Source organism: Panthera leo, chromosome A1 (assembly GCF_018350215.1).
Source record: "Panthera leo isolate Ple1 chromosome A1, P.leo_Ple1_pat1.1, whole genome shotgun sequence".
NCBI classification, from domain to species: Eukaryota; Metazoa; Chordata; class Mammalia; order Carnivora; family Felidae; genus Panthera; species Panthera leo.
The window spans coordinates 104,414,821-104,428,258 of NC_056679.1; the positions used below are offsets into that span (position 1 = coordinate 104,414,821).

Consider the following 13,438-nt stretch of genomic DNA (forward strand, 5'->3'; position numbering starts at 1 on the left):
TGCTGGATGGCAGGCCTGGGGGTTCCGTGGGGGGTGCAGGGGGATGAATGTCACTTCCTGAAGCATTGTTCAGGATTTGTCAAATGTTGTTTGTGAAAACCACTTCTTTTCTCACCAGAGCTATTGAAGCTGCCGTGTGTGTGTGTGTGTGTGTGTGTGTGTGTGTGTGTGTGTATGAATACATAATTTGGATGGGCAAAGGAAAGCTAGTAGTTCACATACTAAAAGAGAACGGGCTCTATGCCCTCTTAGTCACGACTTCAAAACCTGAAGAAAAAGAGTAGCCTCTGCTGCTCCATTATTGTAGTTTGGCTGTTTTTCAGAAGGCCTAATAGCCCTGTGTTGAGTTATTCTACAGCTGGCTTTCAGCCTGGTTTATTCCTGGCTTTGAGTTAGAGATGGATATAGATCAGTCCAGCTAATTGCTTTAAATACCCTGCACCTTTTCTCGGGTGTCAGGCAGCCCTGGGTAGCTTGGGGGCCCGTGGTGATAGACCTCACTTGGGACTGGCTCATTGCATCACTGACCCTTTTTCAGCCCCTCATACTTTGAGGTAAGGGAGTTAAATGTGGGCAGAAGTGGTATAGGTGCAAAAGATAAAGGACACATTTTCTTCCATCTGTTTTTAAGTTTATGTGTCTGTATTTTTTTAAAGCTTAAATTAATCAAATGTTAGATGTTTATAATCGTGATTATGGCCGCTAGATTGTGTTGTAAATTTCAAAGACCCACCTGACCTAGCAGTGACTATGAACCATTTAGTTTGGTTCACATTCCTTTTATTCCAGTTTTGTCTTCTTTAAAATAAAGTACCTTAATATTAAAACTGTAACACTATTGAAGTTACTACTCTGCTAAATGACAAAACCATGTTTTCTTTTTATAGTAGGAAAATAGATTCCTAGGAAGACTTCCATAGAGCCTTCTTAGTTTAACTGCCTGTGTAAGTTCATTTATATGGTTATCTATCGCTTTCTGTATATTTGATGTGACCTTGTTTTACTCTTTTTGTGAATAGGATCAGCCAATGGGAGGCTGGGAAATGATCAGAAAAATTGGAGACACATCAGTCAGTTATAAATATACCTCAAGATATGTGCTGAAGGCAGGCCAGACTGTTACAGTAAGTGAATTTAATCATCATTTAATTTAACTTCAGTGTCTTAACTAACAGTTAAAGTAATTCAAGAAAATTTTTGGCTTCAAGGGAAGCATTTTAGAAGTGGGCATTAAAACATCTTTGACATTATTAGGGAATTACAAGTACTATTAAAGATTTTTAAAATCCTATTTTATTGAGAGTGGTAATTGACTATTAAAAGTGAAAGTATTGACCTGTGAATAATCTTTATTTTGTCTACTCCAGTAGATATAAAACAGCTGTCTCTTGACATTATTGTAGTCAGTCTGATTCAGGAGATACTGCTTAGCATAAAGAACTATTAGGATAATCTTTTAATGCTAAGGTATGCCTTAAAATGACAGTTGTCTGCCTTGGGTGACTGACCTTCAGCATCATTTGGGTAGTGCTTTGGTGTCCAGGCCCCACCTCACCCTTAGTCACCGTCTCTGGTGTTGGATTAGGGACCTGTGGTTTGAACAATAGTCATTAAGTGATAGATCCTAGAAAGAATCACTTTTTTTTTGAAGTTTATTTACTTAGAGAGAGGGAGAGAAAAAGAGCGTGTACGCATGTGAGTGGCAGAGGAAGGGAGACAGAGAATCCCAAGCAGGCTCTGCGCTGTCAGCACGGAGCCCGACATGGGCTCGAGCTCGCAAACTATGAGGTCGTGACCTGAGCTGAAACCAAGAGTCAGACGCTTAACTGACTGAGCCACCTAGGTGCCCCCAGAATCACTTTTTTAAACATAATATTTTAGCGAGGGTAACGTGGTTTTTACATACATAGTGTTTACATTTCTAGATTTGCAGAGAGATGGGCTTTTTGTGTCACTCTGTATTTTGAGTTCTAAGTGGTTCACTGACCGTTGGCTGTGCTCTGAAACATCACATCTTTAATAGTTACTAAATGTCATTAGCATACTTTCTATAGAAGTAGCATCATTGAGCAAACACAAAATTTCTTTATTTTTCTCAGTAGATTTTGTAAATTGTTAACTTTGATAAACATGTGAAAATGGTTCATATTTTCGTTCTTGAAGGATATAGAAGTAACTTTTATCAATTTCTTTTAAAAAATACTAAACACATATTTTTAAATTTATGATTGATACACATTTAGTGTTTAAGATCAGAGGCTCAAACTAGTTAGGACTTTTCTTTTAAAAAGTGTCCTAGAGCTTGATACCACATTGGGAAAATATGAGATGCTAATTTTGTAGTAATGGGTAAAAAATGGAAACAAATATTCTAACCATACTATCTTTTCTTCTCATTAGTCATTACTATAGTGAGAGAAAATTGTTCAGTCCTCTTACATGTCTTTTGGAGGTTGCATAATGTGGTGGAGAGAATCTGACATTTTAATTCAGAAGATTTCAGAATTGAGTGTGCTCTCTGTCTCTGTAAAGTAATGTGAAACCATTATGCCAATCATAGGCTTTTTCCATGAGATATAGTTCCTCAGGGACCAAATAGATAAATATACTATAGGTCTAGTGGAGCTCAATTATCATATAAAATAATGTGATTTTTTTTTTTTTTTTTTTTTTAAGTAGCTAGCCTTAAATATGATAAGAAGCTCTTTGGAACATAGTAGTGATAAGTAATCGTCCTGTAAAATTGTACTAGGCAATAGCAAAGATTAATTTAAAGCTCTAGAACACAAAGTACTTAATTTAAAATTTTCTTGTAGCCACATTAAAGTAAAAAAGATGTGAAATTAACTTCAGTGTTATATCTTATTTAATCCAGTATATCCAGAATACTATTCTTTCAACATGTGAACACTATAAAAAATTATTAAGTCAGATATTTTACCTTTTTTTTTTTTTTTAGAATTTATTTTTTTATTTTTTATTTTTTTTTCACGTTTATTCATTTTTGAGACAGAGAGAGACAGAGCATGAACAGGGGAGGGGTAGAGAGAGAAGGAGACACAGAATCTGAAACAGGCTCCAGGCTCTGAGCTGTCAGCACAGAGCCCGACACGGGGCTCGAACTCACAAGCCGTGAGATCATGACCTGAGCTGAAGTTGGACGCCTGACTGACTGAGCCACCCAGGCACCCCAGACTCTGGGACATTTTAGATTTAGATTAAATTACCCAGTAAGGTTACTGACATTTTGTGATTATTAACAACACTAAACCAACTATATGATTCCATACGGACTAGTGAAAATGTCTTGCTTGAAACGAGGAAAACATTAACATTCCACAAACCTGACAGCCCAGTTCCAGTTCATTTTTTGTTTTACCCCAGTAAATGCTCCTTGTCCGTTTCCAGCTATAATGCTGATGAAAGATCTTGAAGCTTCAGGTGAGCATCTACAGAGGATGGGCTCCCTCCTAGTTAGTAATTCATAGATTTTCCTCCCCATTTAAAAAGATGTCTGCCTGTATGATCTCCAGTCTCCATTTTGCCATCATGTAGCCATTTATATTGTAAAATAATTTATGGGGTGTAAGACTTTCCTTTCTATTTTCATACACTCTTTCAGAAGTATCAAGATTGGTGGTGGTGTCCCTACAGATGGAGTTTGTGGAGCTGGAGTGATTTGTCCCTGGCTCAGAGCCAGAGTTTCTGACTCACATTTTCTCCGCTCTACCAATAAATACTCTTTTGCCTATAAAATACATTAAAAATATGGCCGAATTTCCATGCTTATTAGGAGGGAATGTAATTTTTTTGGTTTTGCCTATTTCAGTAGCATTCCTGTTTATCAGTGAGTAATGGGTGATTTGTTCCTTTCCTGTTTTCTTTTGGGAGTTCAGTATCAGACACTCCTGACGTATTGTGACAGAGCCCCTAGTTGGAGACCTACTAGTTTATATTAGAATATTCTAGGTGGGCTGTCTGCTGCAGAAGTTTTGAGAGAAGTTAGCGGTATCTCTTCACTTCCTGCTCTAGGCAGCTGGAGGCTACTCTTGGAGCTGGTCACAGGGCTCCACCCCGAAAGAATGGCTCATAAAACCCATAGGGTAACAGTAGCGACAGTGAGAGCTGAGCCTTGCCGAGTGAGCCAGCCCCTCTGTGCGGGTAGAGTAATCCCATGCGTTACAGGTTTCACTTCTGTCATTTCATGCCTAATGAGAGTAAGGTCACTTGCACACATTCAGCTGACATGTTGAGAGGCTAGGAGGTGAATGTGGACAACGTCCCCTCAGATCCATATGCGTCACCATTCACATTTATTGGTTGGGGAAGCCGAGGCCTAGAAAGGTTCTCCTGGATGCACAGCTAGTCATACAGCAGGTCTCTGAACCTGGGACTCAGTTCTGAGAGTTAGAATCTGTTCTCTTATAAAGTATCCAAGTCTCTTGGTTACTTTGCTGTCGTTGGGATGTGGGAGAGCTGGGATCTGGATCGACTGATGTCCTTTCTCTTTTCTAGATTTGGGCTGCAAATGCTGGCGTCACAGCCAGTCCTCCCACTGACCTCATCTGGAAGAACCAGAACTCTTGGGGCACTGGTGAAGATGTGAAGGTGATATTGAAAAATTCTCAGGGAGAGGTAAGACCATTTTGTCAGCACTACCACAGTGTATGTTCCCCTTGAAAGTTCATTGTGCAAGACTATTTCTCTTCAGAAATCACATTGAAATGGGAAGTAGTTGATTGCTTACACCAGACCAAGGCCGCTCAGTAAATCCAAGCGAAGCTGACTTCAGATTTTAGGAGTGAAGTAGGAATGTATTGTGGACACTGAACATACAGGACAGTAGTTCTGTCTCCACTGCCACTGGCTTTGTGACTTTCAGCAAGTTCCTTTACTTTAGTCTTCTCATTTTACAGTGGAGATGATAAAGACAAGTAATATAATTGTGATGGTATTAATGGGAGGAATACAATATAAATGAGATAATCATTGGGAAATGCTTGCAACAGCATCTGGCCTCTGGTGACTGCTTATGTTTTCACCTTGTTGCTAGTTCAGAGTGTTTGTGAAACTGTGGGTTTGAAGACCTTTGAGTGTACATCTGCTTGATATTTCTATTTTTAACATGTCTGTCCTAGATTCTTATCAAAGAACCTTACCTACCCGTGCTGTCAGGTAAAGACACCCCTACCATATGTGCACGTGCACGCCCACCCAAGAAGTGGGAGTCTGCGGAGGAAGGAGCGGTTGCAGGCCAACTCGCAGCAGCCCCTTAGGGCTTCCTTCTCCGCCGCTGTAATGCGAGTGCAGACCTCTCGCCTGTACGGGGCTTGTCCGGTTGGCCTGTCTCATTACAGTAATCAGCACAGCACATTGAGGGTGAGGACCTACAGTGAATTTTCTTGGCACGTAATTCAGTAAGAATTTACTGGATAAAAAAATTTTAAAAATTAAACGTGGGCCTTCCCTTGAGTTCAGAGAAATAAAGTAACACGTTTGCAATGCGGGTGTGGGGTGTTTGCATCAGGAGCCCCGTGCCGTGCCACCTTCCCGTCTGTCTCTCACTGCACACATGCGCTGGTGTTGGGACTGCTCTTCACATGAATTCACGGTCTGCTGGATGAAGAGTGCCCTTGATCTCAGACTGAGAGTGGTTCTGATTGACCGTAGACCTCAGTACGGTCGTGTGAGATTTCAGGGCACGCGTGAAGAATTCCCCTCCAGGTCCTTGGCTAGCTTCTCGGGTGGGGGAGTAGTTGACACTTGCTGTTGCTTACTCCGTCTTCAAGGTGTTGGATCTTGTCCGCAGGAGAAAGAAGAGGCTTATTGCCGTCAGCACTTTGGAAGCTTTCCCAGGGTCGCTGGGGCCGCCATCCAAGTGCTGCATTCCCCCGACACCTGACGTGGGCAGCACACGTGACACTCTCACAGTGTTGCCGAAAGTGGCGATTTGCTCAGGTTGAAAAGCACCGTTAGAAGGGGCCCTGGCAGATGAGATGGGCTTTTGTGAACCATGGAAATCCAGTCATCACCTGTGTACCATTCTTTTCTCTGTGAAAGCCTATCTAGTTAGAGGTGGTCTTATGGGAAGGTATTTGGAATGTAGCAGTTTAAAGCCCACAAGATAGAGTGACATGTGAACAAAGCAGATCCCGTGACTCGGGTCAGGCTTGAAGGTGGTATTACAGCGACGTTTCGATAAAGCTGACTGAAGCTTTGGTTTCCCTGCAGAACTTAAACCATTGAGTATTAGATTATTTGCTTGGTCGGTTTTGTTCTTTTAACAAACTTCTGTCTTTTGCTTGCTAGGCTCTATTTAAAGTGACTTTTGTCAAATGAGGAAAGTAGGATGAATACAGTTTCTATTTTTGCGGTTGCCAGCCAAGTAAATTTGGTATTTATTCGTTAATTCTGAAACCGTGTTTATTAGTAAATTCCAGACCATATTTGCAACAATCCATAATCACTACCATAAAGACCATTTTTCTGTGAGTTTGTAGGTAATAAGTCAGTTTATTTTTTTACATATATTTTCTTCTTGCCTGAGGCATTGGAAATGTCAGAAAACCCACTTAAACCAACCCTCCTGGGAATATCTGGGCTCACATACCCAGAAATCCAGCAGTAGTGGACTTGATCCAGGAGTTCACTCACTGTCACCAAGGATCTTCTTTGTCTATTTGCTGAGCGTCTCTGTGGTTGATGTGGGATGGGTGCTGGAGTTCCTGGAAGTGCATCATTCCTGGTTGGCTTTTTGTGGGAAAGAGCCTCTTTCCCTGTGACATTCCCACCCTGGGCTTTACTCTCCTCGTACCAGCATGGCTCACAGGCTCCCTTCTAACCCGGTTCCTGGAGTCAGGAGGACTTGAGAGCTTGAGTATTCTCTCTCTAGCAGCTTGATCCCCTCTGCTCCTTGTGACTCATTTGTCCCATCTCCACGGGAAAGATGGGTACCCAGGTGAAATTGGGGACTGTCACTGAGAAATGAGGGAGGAGGTGCTAGATGATTAAAAACACCAAGTGTTGACGTGTTAAAATGTTCTTCTGTGAGGGAAATAAGAAATAAAAAAGTCTCTACCTTCTGGAATATAGTCATAACTGAAGCTTTTATATATGTGAATGATTGCTTGTCTCTACAGAGATACCATAGTTTAATAGCTCCTCCATCGAAAAACAGCCCTGTAACATTTGCTGATTTCTGTGCTGTGGATATCCCATACTGTCACTGTGGTGTTTCCGGGATATCCGCATGTCATGACTGAGCACAGTTGGCAGAGGTGAGCGCATCAGCTGGTACTGGCTGGCTTCAGTGCATGCCTGAATAGCGTACCTTTGTGTGTGCAAGGCTTAACAGGGACAGACTCCTAATACATTTTATAGAGAGGCCATTTATATGTGTCTTTCAGGGCACTTGATAGGGTTGGATGAGAGGAACTTTTTGGATAAAGACACTTACTAGCGCCTTGACTAATAATTTCCTGGGCCCAAACCTTCCAACGATTTTTGGTTCTAAATGTGTTTTATGATTTTTCTATCAGTTTTTAGACATTATTTAGTACAGTGATTTTCTATACAGGCCTTCTGCATTGGACTATTTGGTTTTTAAATGTCATCACATGGAAGGTGCTTAACAGCAGGCTTATATTAAAAATAACTAAAGGGGCACCTGGGTGTCTCAGTTGGTTAAGCGTCCAACTTCAACTCAGGTCATGATCTCACAATTCGTGGGGTCCAGCCCTGTGTCAGTGACAGCTCAGAGCCTTGGAGCCTGCTTTGGATTCTGTGTCTCCCTCTCTCTGTCCCTCCCCTGCTCATGCTCTGTCTCTCTCTCAAAAATAAATAATAAAACATTAAAAAAAAAAAAGTAGTTAATGTGAGGGGCACCTGGGTGGCTCAGTTAGTTAAGTGTCCAGCTCTTGATTTCCGCTCAGGTCATGATCTCATGGGTTCGTGAGATTGAGCCCCGCATTGAGCTCTGTGCCGAGAGTGCAGAGCCTGGTTCAGATTCTGTCTCTCCCTCTCTCTCGGCCCCTCTCCCACATGTGTTCATGCCCATCCTCTCTCATTCTCTCCCTAAAAATAAACATTTTTAAAAAAAAGTAGTTCAGGGGCGCCTGGGTGGCTCAGTCGGTTAAACGTCCAACTTCGGCTCATGTCATGATCTCACAGTTTGTGGGTTCGAGCCCTGCATGAGGCTCTGTGCTGACAGCTCAGAGCCTGGAGCCTGTTTCATATTCTGTGTCTCCCTCTCTCACTCTGACCCACCCCTGTTCATGCTCTGTCTCTCTCTGTCTCAAAAATCAGTAAACGTTAAAAAAAAATTTTTTTTTTAAAAAATAAAAATAAAAAGTAGTTCAGGTGAATTAACTTATAATTAACTTAGTTGGGCAAGTTCCTGCTTACGGAGTTTCACATTTGAGGAAAATAACGTCACATGCTTTAAGAATGTCTGCAAGATGAGGTGTATACACTTGTCACGTGCTGCCTGAGCTGGAATGTGAGAATTCTGTAGCAGGGTTTCTTTGACTTTTCTTGCCTCGTTTTAGGATGAATTGTGGAAGGCTGGGTACTCTGAGCACTTTTTGAGAATTCTTCTTCTATTTTGTATGCCGCCATCCCCCAATTGATATCTGACTTCAAAGAATTAGAATTGATGTAAGGCTCACATGCTTTTTTGTTAGTGCTCATTTGGTCAGAGCACGCTGATGTTTGTGAAGTGGCTGTTCGTGTACCTGAGCACTGACTGACCTCACAGAGTTGAAGTTTCCAGCTGAGACTCTCACAATGGTCTGTCTTCCTTGGCCGTGTAACGTAATGAAAATTCCCCACAAAACACTAGTGTACTACCTTGCTTCATTTATGAGATACATCCCTGGACATAAATTTAAAGTTGAACTCTGATTTGTGAGACAACCTTCTTTGGTTTTCTTTCTCTGCTATTTTAAACGAGCTGGTTGTGTGTTAAATTCCAGATAAGCTTTTACTGATGGAATTTTAGCATCTTTGTCTGTGGAGTTATCCTTCTTGAGTGACCTTAGGACTTGGTACAGAATAAAATGAGATGCTCTGCAGCAGGCTGTAGGACACTCATTTACTTGCTGCCAGATCGTCAGGTTAGCCTCTTGCTCACACACAAATACTGCTGTGCTGTGCAAGTCAGCGTTCTCCACAGGAGAGGCATCTGTACTTGTGCCTTTCAGGAGAAAATGGAAACGGTGAATGATGAAACTATTTTCTGTGCAGAATACATTGGAGCTTCACTGGTGTGTTATTAGTAAATGGCGCTCATCTGTCTTGGTTCCATCTCCTGAGAGGAAAGTTGTTGAAGGTGGACTGTTGCCACCATGTTGCCTGCGATCACAGCATTTGGCCTTCAGCTTCATTTAATTCAGAGTTTCTTTAGTGCCTTCTTTTTGCGAGGAGCCAGAACCTCGAAGCTGCATTCATGTTGAGTGTTACAAAGAGTCTCGTGTGCCAGATAGTTCACAGAGTTCTTAGTAAACGAATGGGATCAGAAGCATTGGCATCTTTGCAGCCGGTATTTCAGATTGGATACCGGTAGCTCCTCTGTGGGGAATATTGAAAATCTAACAGCTGCTACTAGTCGTGTAAAATATCCTGTTCACTAGCTAAAGCTATTGATGAAGCACTTTTTTCTTTTTTAGAAAATAATCCCTGATGCAGGAAAGGTGCTGTTTCTAAAAGTTAAGCAAAGATAAGTTCCCTCTCCCCAACTGCCTTTGCGATAGTTGTGACGTTGACTTAAAAGTTACTCTTGTTTTCAGGAGGTTGCTCAAAGAAGTACAGTCTTTAAAACAACCATACCTGAAGAAGAGGAGGAGGAGGAAGCGGCACCTGAAGTGGTTGTTGAGGAAGAGATTTTCCACCAGCAGGTATCACTTTAATATATTTATTTAAAATTTTATTGAAAGAATTACACAGAAACCAAAATCAGCAGTGGATTTGGTCTTTTTCCCTATTACTTGAACCAGATGAGTGATTTGCCACCTGGGGTTTGTTTTTCCCGAGGGGACATTCAAGATAGTACGTTAGAGAGTGTTAGAAGAGAATGATAGCACTTCTTTAAAACAATTTTTTTCTCCTTATATCCAATTTCAGTTTTTATCATGTTTCATAATGTACATAATATGCAGGACATATTGTGTATCACTTATAAATAAGTATATATGGGTTGGAATGCATGCTCAAAATTATTTACTGGAGAGTTCTGTGATAGAGGTTTATTTTAGATCAGTAATTAGAGTATCTGCATATAAACTTAAAAAAGCCAGAGTAATATTCTACTGCAGTGGGAAACAAAAATTCTTGCTATATTAAATTCCAAGGGGCGCCTGGATGGCTCAGTCGGTTAAACTATATTAAATTCCAAATCATCTAATTATAAGATAGATTTTAGCTGATGCTTGGGCTTTTGAGAGCCCTTGAAATAAACTCCAAATTTGATTTTAATTAATTAAATTGGAATTATTAATAAGTAATAAGCCTTCAGTTTATAGTCTCAAGCTGTTTGAGTCAGGTGATTAATCAAAATTCCTACCCTTATCCTTATAAGACTTTGTTTCTATGTTTCCAGCTTTATAAGTCGGTTCATTTTGCTTCATTGGCCCCAGTCCTACTCCGAATAAACATTCTCTTAGGTGGTTAACCCCCAGGGTTGAGAACCACTTGATGTGGGTTGTATGAGGTAGAACGAACTTTGGGATACTTCCTAATACATTTTGGAGGACTGTTCAAGAACAGCTACTTTAGCCTTAACTTCCACAAGAAACCAGGACAAGATCCATTTCCTGCCCCCAGTGGGAAGCATTATAATGAGTGGAAGTAAAATAACAATGTAAGAGATCTCTCAAGGTGGCAGAGAAGTGGCTCAGAGTATGGTTTGTAGCAGGTCAGATGCTGGAGAAGACTGTCTAGGCCACCAGAATTGTTGAGAAGATCCCTGGGAAGTATGCTTGTCCAGTAATTTGAAAGTTGGGCAGTTATTTGGGTATCAGAAGACCCACAGTGGTGTTTGCATTACCTGTTGGCTGCATTAACGTACACCCCAAAACATAAGTGACTTAGAACAAGTGTTTCTTACTTGCCTTGATTCTGTGGTTTGACTGGGCTCAGCTGGGCAAGTCTTTTGCTCCATGTGATGGAGAGAAAGTTAATGACACAGTTGTATTCAGCTGGGATCTTGGCTGGGGCTGGAATGTTCTCCTTGTTTCTCTCCACGTTGCTTTATCTTTTTTTGTTTTTTAAGTTTATTTATTTATTTTGGGAGAGACTGAGATAGTGTGAGTTGGGGAGGGGCAGAGAGAGCGGGAGACAGAATCCCAAGCAGACTCCACATTGTCAGCACAGAGCCCGATGTGGGGCTTGAACCCACGAAACCGTGAGATCATGCATGACCTGAGCTGAAACCAAGAGTCGGACACTTAACCAACTGAGCCACCCAGGCGCCCCCACGTTGTTTTATCTTTTGGTAGTTTGGTTGAAATCTTGTTTATAACATGGCAGCTGTCTTCCATAAGGGGGAGAAAGAGAGCACCAGATCTCTTAAAGGCTAGGCCCATATTCTCTTAGACAAAGTGAGTCTGTAGGCCATCTTCAGCCGTAGGCAAGGGCAAATAGTCCTCAGCTCTGATGGGGAGGAGTGAGGCAGAGAACCTGTGGTGATCTTCTGTTCACCACAAAGGGCGTGTCAGGATGTCAGTGTTAGGTGTATCTATCCAGTTGTATCGTAGGATACACGTCATACATAGATGAAATGGGAAGCTTTGGTGGTAAGTGTGCAGTCTGGGCTGCCTGGGCAGAGAGCTTCTGCACATGTTGGAGCCAAGGAGACGCTAATACTAATCTGCAGTTGACTCCAGAAGGGAGATTACAGAGACACTGAGGGACTGTGAATGGAGGGTCATTAAGACCTAGTGACTGAACTTGAGAGGGGAGAGAAGGAGAAGAAGGCAGATGTGTGAGGCGTTTAGCTTTGGTGATCAGAGTAGATAATGATGTCAAGTTTTAAAAGAGGGAAGATGGAAGGGTAGATATTTTGAATTCTCATTAGAGAATGGGTCCAGTGGCCTTTCGAATTGATGAGGGTTTTTTGGTGGCCTTCAAGAAACCAATTTCAGCCCAGTCTGGTGGTGAGTGACAGGTCCGACTGTGTGGTTTTAAGGAATTAGTGCGTGGTGAAAGACAAGAACAGAGAGAGCCATGTTGACTTCACGTCCGAGGACGATGCCGGAGCCTGTGCTTTGGGATGTGCAAGCAGAGGACCCAGCCGGCTGGGCTCCCTGATGTGGTTGTTCTCAATGGAGCCTGCTGACCTCCTGTTTCCGGTTACAAAAGAAGGTTCTTTATTGAATAGTGACTTTCAGCCTTAGCTGCATATCATTAATTACTTAGGGAGTTTTAAAATTATATATAAATAGATATACTTCCCCATTTAAATAAGAAATTCTTATCTAGAGACCCAGATCAGAAATTTTTTTTTAAAGCTCTTCAGGATCTGAATGTGCAGCTGGAGTTTAGTGTCACTGTTGTGGAATTTGTTGGAAGAAGTTTATAAGAGGAGGTTAAAAATGAGAAAATGATAAAGTTTCATTTGAAGTTATGTAATACGGTTTTGTCCTATCTCTGCCTTATTTTAAAGTGCTGTCCTCCATTTTCTTAGCACTGATTTTTCTTTCTACTTTTCCTCGTCAGGGAACCCCAAGAGCATCCAATAGAAGCTGTGCAATTATGTAAACTTCTCAAGTCAACGGTCTTCCTCAACACAAAGAAATACGGTAATCCTTACCAACATGCAGTGCAGAGCCTTCTCAGAAGCACAGAATATTTTTATATTTCCTTTATGTGAATTTTTAAGCTGCGAATCTGATGGCCTTAATTTCCTTTTTTGACACTGAAAAAGTTTTGTAAAAGAAACCATATCCATACACTTTGTTGCAAGATGTGAATTATTGACACTGAACTAACTGTGTACTGTTTGGAAAGGGTTCCTCAAATTTTTTGACATTTTTTTGTATGTGTGTTTTTTTAAGTTCTTACAAGAAGGGGACGGGAGGGTAAATAAACCACTGTGTGTCTGGGTATAATTTGAAGATTGCTCCATCTAGATTAGCAATCTGCTCTTGATTACTCTCTGCTATATATAACGGTGCTGTGAGGGGGGGGGGCATTTTTCAATATATCAAACTTTTGTACTGAATTTTTTTGTAATAAACAATCAAGGCTACAAAAAATTTTTTTTAATAGAAAAGAAATTTTGTAAGAAGGCAATATTAACCTAATCATCATGTAAGCACTCTTGGATGAAGGATTCCACAAAACTTTGTTTTATGGTTACTTCTCTTAGATTCTTAATTCATGCGGGGATAGCGGGTGGGAGGGACGGGTTTCTCTTAAAATGCATTAGCTGTGTTTTTAAAGA

At 41.2% G+C, this 13,438-nt stretch overlaps 1 protein-coding gene across 1 annotated transcript in view; it reads left to right on the plus strand.

The window, feature by feature from the left end:
* Window positions 1-12,946, plus strand: part of LMNB1 (lamin B1) — a 55,488-nt gene extending 42,542 nt beyond the window's left edge. Inside the window, exons 8-11 of the mRNA XM_042934064.1 lie at window positions 1,020-1,124; window positions 4,516-4,635; window positions 9,786-9,893; window positions 12,712-12,946. Of these exons, the coding sequence (XP_042789998.1) occupies window positions 1,020-1,124; window positions 4,516-4,635; window positions 9,786-9,893; window positions 12,712-12,753 (375 nt within the window). The 3' untranslated portion in view covers window positions 12,754-12,946. The remainder of the gene's footprint in view (window positions 1-1,019; window positions 1,125-4,515; window positions 4,636-9,785; window positions 9,894-12,711) is intronic.
* Window positions 12,947-13,438: the final 492 nt, after the last annotated feature.